The 9,221-nt window shown below is 41.6% G+C and overlaps 1 protein-coding gene across 1 annotated transcript in view; it reads left to right on the forward strand.

Moving 5' to 3' along the window:
• The first annotated feature begins 4,791 nt into the window (after positions 1-4,791).
• Positions 4,792-9,221, forward strand: part of LOC119411481 (tubulin-specific chaperone cofactor E-like protein) — a 38,163-nt gene continuing 33,733 nt past the window's right edge. The window contains exons 1-3 of the mRNA XM_037678431.1: positions 4,792-4,939; positions 5,358-5,497; positions 7,081-7,262. Of these exons, the coding sequence (XP_037534359.1) occupies positions 4,792-4,939; positions 5,358-5,497; positions 7,081-7,262 (470 nt within the window). The remainder of the gene's footprint in view (positions 4,940-5,357; positions 5,498-7,080; positions 7,263-9,221) is intronic.

Genomic DNA, 9,221 nt, shown 5'->3' on the forward strand with positions numbered 1-9,221 from the left:
TGTGGCATGGAGGCTGCACAGCTGCAGAAAGAAAAGCCTTACAGAGAGTGGTGAAGGCTGCACAGAAGACTGTTGGAGTCAGTCTCCCCACCATCACAGACATCTACACCTCCAGATGCAGGAAGAGGGCCACCTGCATCATGAAGGACCCCACTCACCCAGCACACACACTTTTTGCCCCGCTCCCCTCAGGAAGGAGGTTGAGGAGCATTAAGTGTAGAACCACTAGACTGAGAAACAGCTTCTATCCTGAGGCTGTTAGACTCATGAATCTCTAACCAGAATAACCACTGTGAAAAAATCACATCATGTTGCTGCTGATCTGTTTCAATGTTGATGTGTTCATGCGTGCTCTGCTTACACAGACTCATGTTCATGTTTGTTCTAATGTTCGACGTAATGTTTTTATGCTATTAGTGCTTAGTGTATATTTAGCTAATGTTTTTCTTACTTAATATCTTAGAAGTTATCATTGTTTTTCTTTTACATTTTATTGTTGGATGGAACTGGGACCCTGTGTACATCATTTCGCTCCACCACATGTACCACATGAGGTGCGAATGACAATAAAGAATCTCTGACTCTGATACAGTGTGAGCACACCATGCAAAGTCCCGTTTCCTCTCCTCCCAAAGATGAAAAAATAAATAAAGTGCATGCTCAACCTTGGTATTATAAAATAATTTACCGGGACAACAGACTGATGTGCACCAATTGTGGCTGCACAAAAGCGCAACAAAGACGAGATCAGAGTGTGCGCCAATCTAAAACATCTGAATTAGGGGGTCAAATGCAAATGATACATCCTGCCCACATTGGAGGATATAGCTCCCGAGTTATCCAGGGCTAAAATGTTCTCCCCCTTGGATGCGTCCAGCGGATTCTGGCAAATTCCACTGGACTCCAGCTGCCAGAAACTGACCACATTCATAAATCTGATGGGCAGGTTTTGCTTCAAGCGCCTGCCATTTGGCATTACATCAGCACCTGAGATCTTTCAGCAGTTGATGAGCACGTTGCTCAAAGACTTAGATGGGACTGTTTTTGTGATGGATGACATGCTTGTTTTTGGATCAAACAAAGAGAAGCATAATCACCGCTTAGATGCAGTTCTATGGACAATCAAAGCATCAGGCCTCAAGCTCAACAGGGCCAAGTGCCACTTCAGAAAGAGGGAACTATGGTTCTTCGGACACATCATCAGTGCGGACAGCGTGAACCAGATGACAGCAAAGTGGAGGCGATAGCTAAGATGCCCAACCCCACAAATGTGGACCAACTCAGGCAGGTACTTGGACTAATAAACTATGTGGGTAAATTCCTGCCAGGCCTGTCCACCATGCTGCATCCACTCACCAATCTACCCAGAAAAGATACTGCATGGGTGTGGGCTGAGTCTCATGAGCAAATATTTAACAAAACAAAAACAATGCTCGCATCAGCACCAGCATTTTGTTATTATGATGCAGGCCGACCAACAGTTGTCAGTGCAAACGCCAGTAGTCATGGCCTGGGTGCTGTACTGTTACAGGACTACGATGGGGAATTGTGGTCCGTTGCCTTCTGTTCACGCACAGTCATGGATTCAGAGAAAAGATATTCGCAGATCAAAAAAAATGTCTGGCTTCTGTTTGGGCCTGTAAACGTTTTGCCTGCTACATTCAAGCAATGGACCACATACATCTACAAACGGATCATAAGCCATTGGTACCTTTAATAAACTTGTATGACCTCGACAAAACACCACTGAGATGTCAGAGTTGGTTAATGCGCCTGATGCGATTTAATGTTGTTGCTGAACATGTTTCTGGTAAACAGCTAGTGGGGGCAGACACACTCTCAAGACATCCGTTGCATGAAAACTGCCAGTCTGACACTGAGAGTCAAGTCAATGCTTATGTGAGCAATGTAGTTGCCAGCAAACTTATAACATCACAGAAGTTGGAAGAAATCTGCAGTGTCACCCAGACGGACACAGAACTTCAAAAGATTATCACTTTCATCGGAAAGGGTTGACCTCGGAGAATGGCAAAGAGTTCACCGCTACAAGTCTTCTATGCAGCCATAAGCCATCTTTCAGAGTCAGAGAGTCTAGTGCTCTACCACAATCGCATTGCAATCTCCACAGCACTCAGACCTAATGTTTTAGATCAACTACATGAAGGTCACTAAGGACTGACTAAAAGTTGAGAGCAAGCTAAATTAACAGTGTGGTAGCCCAGTATTGGACTTCAAATTATAAACAAAGTGAGATGCAACGTTTGCAGAGAGCACAGACCCACACAGAGATGTGAACCTCTAGTGCCAACACCTTTACCCAATGACCCATGGCAGAGGATTGCAGCTGACCTGTGTGAGTTTGAGGGTAAGAACTTCCTTGTAGTTGTTGATTATTTTTCAAGAGACATTGAGATTGCTTCCCTCACTACTACCACAAGCAGGCAGGTCATCAACAAGCTTAAACACATGTTTGTGAGATGGAGAATCCCACTGGAACTAGTCAGCGACAACGGAACACGGTTCACATCATCAGAGTTCCAAGACTTTAAACAGAACTATGGATTCATCCACATAACATCGAGTCCTCATTATCCACAGTCAAATGGGGCTGCGGAAAGGGCTGTCCAAACAGACAAGTCCATCCTTAAACAGCCTGATCCCTGGTTAGCCTTAATGAGCTATTGCTCTATAACAACCACAGCAACCGGCACGAGTCCAGCTCAGCTTATGACAGGACGCCAAATTCACACCACTGTCCCAGCTCTAGAAAAGACATAGATGCCATGTCCAGCCAATCAGGACATGGTGTATCAAAATCAGGACATGGTGTATCAAAAGGTTGCTGCAGCTAAAGACACTTGTAAATTATTCTACAACCGAAGACATTCAGCTTGTCCACTCCCTGAGCTGCATCCAGGTCAGAAGGTTAAAGTGAAGCTTGATGGAGACCAAGGATGGACGACGCCAGCCAAAGTCATCAGTAAGTTCAGAGAGCCGAGATCCTACTTGGTGGAGATGGCTAATGGAAATGTGACCTGCTGAAACAGACGACGCCTTCAGGCGGTCCCAGGGACAGCTGATATTGATGAGCAGCAGCAACACACTGTTCCAGCTACACAACGGTAGGACTGTACAACTACAGAAGTGGTGACTCCCCAGGAACCACCAGCAAGCCAGCCATCGCCAGACCCTGTTCCAGGGTCTCCCCTTGGGTCAGCAACACCCGTGAGAGTGACTTCAAGAGGTGGGGAGATAAAAGTGCCACTTATATTTAGAGACTAATAGAGACTTATATTTTAAAGGGCATAATAATTCCTTGTGAGGACTGAGGGTAATCAACCCTGTGATGTCCTGTATTCTGAAAACACCGTTCTTGTATGTTCATAATACAGAGAAATTAAAAAAAAGAAATTTAAAGAGTTTTTAAAAATCTTTGCATTGATGTCAAAGTAAATGTTTACTGTTATTGGTCCAAATCATACCAAAAGGGTTACTTAAGTTATGTTCTGATACAGGCAGTGAGAAGTGAATTTATAATTTTGTAAAAAAAAAAAAAAAGGAAAAAGAAACGGGGGAGATTTTGTGAGATTTACCTTTGTGTCCTAGTTGGGCTACCATAGAGGGGTTGCCTAGGAGCGCAAACAGAGACTGCGCTGGGGGGTTGAGAATGAGAATGCACCTGACATGTACGCACCTGCTGTTTGACAATAAAAGTAGTTTACATTCCAGTGATACTGCGTCTTCCTGCCTCTTATCATAACAGGTGACCATAGCACTTCCTACTAATAATTCTTATAGCTCTTTTTTGTAAAATGAAAATATGGTTTGTAATTGTTTTGCATGCTTTTCCCCAAACTTTAATACAATAGATTAAGTATGGAACAATCATTACATTATACAATATATACAAAGCTTTGTAATTCAAAACCCTATTACTTTATCCAGCAATGCAGCTGATTTTGCTATTTTATTCTTAAGTAATTTACATGAGATTTCCATGTCAGCTTCTCATCAATAATGACACCCAATGTAGGTTTTCTCCTGGTACTCCAGTTTCCTCCCACAGACCAAAAACATGCATGTTAGGCTGATTGGTAACTCTAAATTGTCCCTAGGTGTGAGTGAGAGAGTGAATGGTTGTTTGTCTCTATGTGTCCCTGTGATGGACTTGCGACCTGTCCAGGGTGTACCCTGTCCCTCGCACCGGTGACACCCTGACCCAAAATGAAAGAAGCGGGTAAAAGATAATGGATGGATGGATGTTTAACTAGGTTCTCTTTATCTACTTTTAGGACTTTTGTGAATATCAGATGATGTTTTAGGTCATATTTATGCAGAAATATAGAAAATGACAAAGGCTTCACAAACATTCAAGCACCACTGTATTTGTCTGTTTTTTATTTTTATTTACCTGAGCAGGTTTTCTGTCCAGAAGATAATTTCCGTGCATGGGTCCAAATACTGCTTTTGTGATCTTGAGTCGGTTTGGAGATGCTCACAACAAAACTGAGAAGGGTTCAAGAAAGGTTTTAGACACTCACATCTATTTTGAGATAAAATTTGTCTCACCAAACCTTTTGAACATTTTATAAGTGATAAGCTTTTGAGCTTCTGCAACACACACTAAGAAACTTTGAACCCCAGCAAACATTTTGAGACATTTTAGAGACTCTTGCGAATGCCTTTCCTACTTGTCACCAGCAGTCGCAGCCCAGTGATATATTACTACCTTTAGTTGTTCCAACTGCTGTTTAATCACCTCTACAGCTCAAGAAGAAGCTGAAAGGAGCAATGGATTTACCAGAAGAACAGAAAGGTCGTTCCTTTGTGGAGGTGATGAATGAAAAGTACAGCCCAGAGAACTTTCCGTACCGCAGAGGGCCTGGGATGGGGGTGGTGGTAATACCCACTGCAGGTCTACAAGGTTCCCCCATGAAAGGTGAGCTGTAGAGAAACAATGCATGGTTGTATTAAAATACATGTGATTGTGAGTGTTGTTTTTTTCTTCGTGACTACCATTTTCACCAGTATACCACTGCAAAATACAGTCTGAAAGGCCAGAAACAACGTTGGTATTAACACCATCCTTAGCATTTCTTGTCAACCTTGTTTGAACTTTTCTCGAGACTCATTTCTACAGTTTGCGTTTTCAATTTTTAATTGTAAATAGTTGTATTTCTATATGAGAATGCCAGGGGCTGGGCTGAGATGCCTCAAAGGGTGCTTCTGACACATTTTCCCATGTATTTTAGATAAATCTTGTTGTCTCTCTTCCCAAACTGAAATGTTGTAATCAGACTCAATGTTTCTGGCAACAGAACATTTCATTCTCCCACCTGTGTTGTATGTCCTTGAAGACCGCCTGAACCTGCCAAGTGTACTGGTGTTGAACGGCTGTGGGATCAGCAGGGCTGGAGATCAGGCTGAAATCGCTGCCTTCTGTTCTCATGTCATGGAGTTGGACCTGTCGCACAACAAGCTGCACGACTGGCATGAGGTGCTGCCTTTACTACAGTTGTGTGCTCTGTACTTCGATGGCTACAGCATTACACTGATGACACTTTGTGAAGACTCAGATTCTGAAAGGTTTATCAACAGCTGAAAAACATCACAACTACAACTACAGTCATGGAAAAGAATTCCACCGTCCTCCCGTTCTTAGGCTTTTCTTACCAGGAAACAATAAATTGATTTTGTTTTTAACGGGTTCTAAAATTATTGAACTCTAAACTCAACTGTACAAAAACAGAGAACATCCATCCAACCATTATCTTTTACCTGCTTCTTCCACTTTTGGGATTCCACCCTTATTTTTTTTTTAAACAAAACAAATGTAAATAAAATCTGTGTGTGGAAAACTGTTAACTCTACAATCCAGTAGATTTCAATAGTTGGATTCTGTAGGACTTTATCAGTTTCTCAAGTGGATGTGGAGGAACTTTGACCCTGTCTTTTTCAGTTTCATTGATTGGATCCAGTTTGACTCCCTGTACCGACACCATCAAGGTGTGGTTGGCAAGGGTGAGACACCCACACCAGCCTCCACCCTCATTTGTCCTGACGTGAACGTCCCTTACCTGTAGAGTTGCAGCGGTGTTACATTAAGAACGTTTTACAGTCAGAGATTTCACTAATGTCTGTAGAGTTTAACGCTACAATCTGTGGAAACAGCAACGATGAAGTTAATTTTCACACACAGCTTTTCCATTTACGCTGTTTTTGTGTAATAAAAATGACCTAGGGCAGTACAGTGCCGCAGTTGGTAGAGCTGTTGCCTTTCAACAAGAAGGTCACCGGATTGAATCCTGGCTGGGGGGCCATTCTGGGTGGAGTTTGCATGTTCTCTCCGTGCATTCATGGGTTTTCTCCGGGTACTCCAGTTTCCTCCCACAGACCAAAAACATGCATGTTAGGCTGATTGGTGACTAAATTGTCTCTAGGTGAGAGTGAGAGAGAGAATGGTTGTTTGTCTCATTTGTCTTTATGTGTCCCTGTGATGGACTGGAGACCTGTCCTGGTGTCCCTGTGATGGACTGGAGACCTGTCCTGGTGTCCCTGTGATGGACTGGAGACCTGTCCAGGGTGTACCCTGCCTCTAGCACAGTGACTGCTGGATATGGGCACCAGTGAGCCCCGTGACCCAAAAAGGAAGAAGTGTGTGATGGATGGAGGGATGGATGGATGGAAAGAAAAAAACAGCCTGGCAAAATGTGTTGTGCATTTTTGTACATTTCTAATTAGATCAGAGTAATTTTAAACATGTAAAAAGGCCAGATCCTTCTATACTTTATTCTGATATGTAAAATAAATGTGAAACAGGGTGGACTGTTTTGTTCATGACTGTATGTCTGTACAGAACTGGAAATAGTTTATAATTAGCCACATTTTTTATCTGTTGAGTATGTTAGATTAATTATGTCTAAAATTGTTTTTTAAAATTACATAACAAATGTTAATCTTTATGTTTGGTAACATCAGGTGAAAATAAAATCACACTTATTATATGCTTCACAACATTGTTTCTGTTTTATCACTGTATGAAGGTAATAGAAATATAGCTGGTGTTTTTTTGTTTTTTAGATCAGTAAAATTGTGTTGAGCCTCCCCAATCTGGAGTTCCTCAACCTGAGCTCCAACCCACTGGTGGGCAGCACGCTTCAGCCGCAGTGCGCCGAAGCCTTTTTCCGTGTCCGCCGTCTCGTCCTCAACAACACTCAGATCTCCTGGGACACCGTGATGCTGCTGACCCAGAAGATCCCAGAGTGAGTCTGAGTTCTACTGCAGTGTTGGAGTTCAACAATAATATGGCATTACAAGCCTTCTACAAACACTTAAAGGTGTTTACAACTTTTATTTTGTTTAAAAATCACAGCTATGACATAAAACATTTGAATTTTCATGCAAACACTTAAGTTGCAATTCAAAAATCTGCCCAAGTTTTAAAATTCACTTGAGTGGTTGAAAGATGATGAAAGTTACCGTATTTTCTGGACTGTAGAGTGAACCTAAGTATAAACCGTGCACACTAAATAAAAACATAAAATAAAAACAAAACTATTTTGTACATATATAAGCCGTGGGTGTTCACGTTGTAACATGGGTGGCAGCACACAGCTACTGAGAGAGATGTGCAGCCCTTGTAGCTCAAGAATCAACCACCAGATGGTGTTTTATAAACTTGTTTTACTGTTCAACACAAAAAAGGTTTTTAAGCTCCATCATCCAAGTAGATAACAACAAAAAATCATCAATCATGTCATCTGGACCAGTACTGGTCCAGATGACATGATTTAACCTTTTTGTTACAGTTCAACACACAGAGTGTACCCCACAGGTTGTCATGACAACTACCTCCCTCACTCATGGTTACTCTACTGAATGTTCTAACACATAATGAACATAAACTAACAAGAACAGACTAATCACTAAAAGAATAATTTTAAAGAGCTAACTGAAATGATTAACAATGAACATAAATTCTACCCATAATCCCTCACTGAGGCCATGTGATCGGCAGTCCACCACAATGGACCCCAGAATGCTACAATACACAAATGTGTACAGTAATTTTGTTTGTTTGTTTGTTTTTTCTGAACAGTGCTGGTAACACAGCTGATTTAAAAAAAATGCATTAGCCTACCAGGAAGTCACTGATCGCTATATTCCTCCTGCTACAAGCTTGTACTCTGCCGGCCATGTTTGACTCATAGAGGGGAGGCCGAGCAAGATGGCCACTCTTAGCAAGCTCTCCAGAAATTGTTTAAGTAAGGAGCTAGCAATGCTACTTTAATGCAAGAAAACATTTACGCCAATATCTTCAATTAACATTTCAAACATTATGCTTTAAAAAGTGGAAAAGAAAAAAGAAGATGTCCTGAAACTTCCTTATAATGGCTGCAAGTGTTAAAAGCAAATCCATCAGCACAGAAAATACATGAACATGTCAGCTAAAAGTCACAAATTGATGGAAGACCAAAACTTCGCTGAAAACATGAAAGCATCTATAAAGTTGACAATAAATGAGAGAGCGGACGGTCTACAAGCAAGTATAAATGACCTCAAAGCATTGGTGGAGTTTATCCAAGAAACATTTTTTATCAAGAAAAGATGTATAAAAGTTTATAAAGGATAATAAAAGTTCATCAAGAAAAGATGGCGGAAACCATTAGGAGAGTTGGGAAAACAGAAGAAAAGGTGCTGCAAATGGAAAACAAGCTGCTCGAACTTCCACGTTATAAAAGAAGATGGGACTTGCAACTTTGAATAAAAGAAGAAGGAGAAGATGTCTATAACAAGGTTATTTCCATCTGCCAGAAGACAACGCTGGGATGCAAAGAAAAACTACCAGGTGTTATCGACAGCATACACGGGCTGGGTTGCGTTACAAGCACGGGACGTCTTCGAAAAGTGATCATCTCATCCATGAGACACTAGAGGGACACGGTATGGAAGGCAGCCAAGCAGTCATGCTTTCTGAAAGCAAACAACCTGCGCTTCAAGGAGGACTTTAGAGAAGAAATGTGCTGTGGCCACTGGTAAAAAGAAGCATGTGAAGAAGGGAAAACGGCCTTCTAATTCAATTCAGTTTATTTATATAGCGCCAAATCACAACAAAGTTGTCTCAGGTCACTTTACAGGAACATTCACATAAAAGCCAATTAGTAAAGTTCTCTATCTAAGGAATCCAGCAGACAAGATGAATCTTGGCTTTGTTGCAGTCT

This window comes from Nematolebias whitei, chromosome 6, assembly GCF_014905685.2.
Source record: "Nematolebias whitei isolate Nwh7 chromosome 6, NemWhi1, whole genome shotgun sequence".
NCBI classification, from domain to species: Eukaryota; Metazoa; Chordata; class Actinopteri; order Cyprinodontiformes; family Rivulidae; genus Nematolebias; species Nematolebias whitei.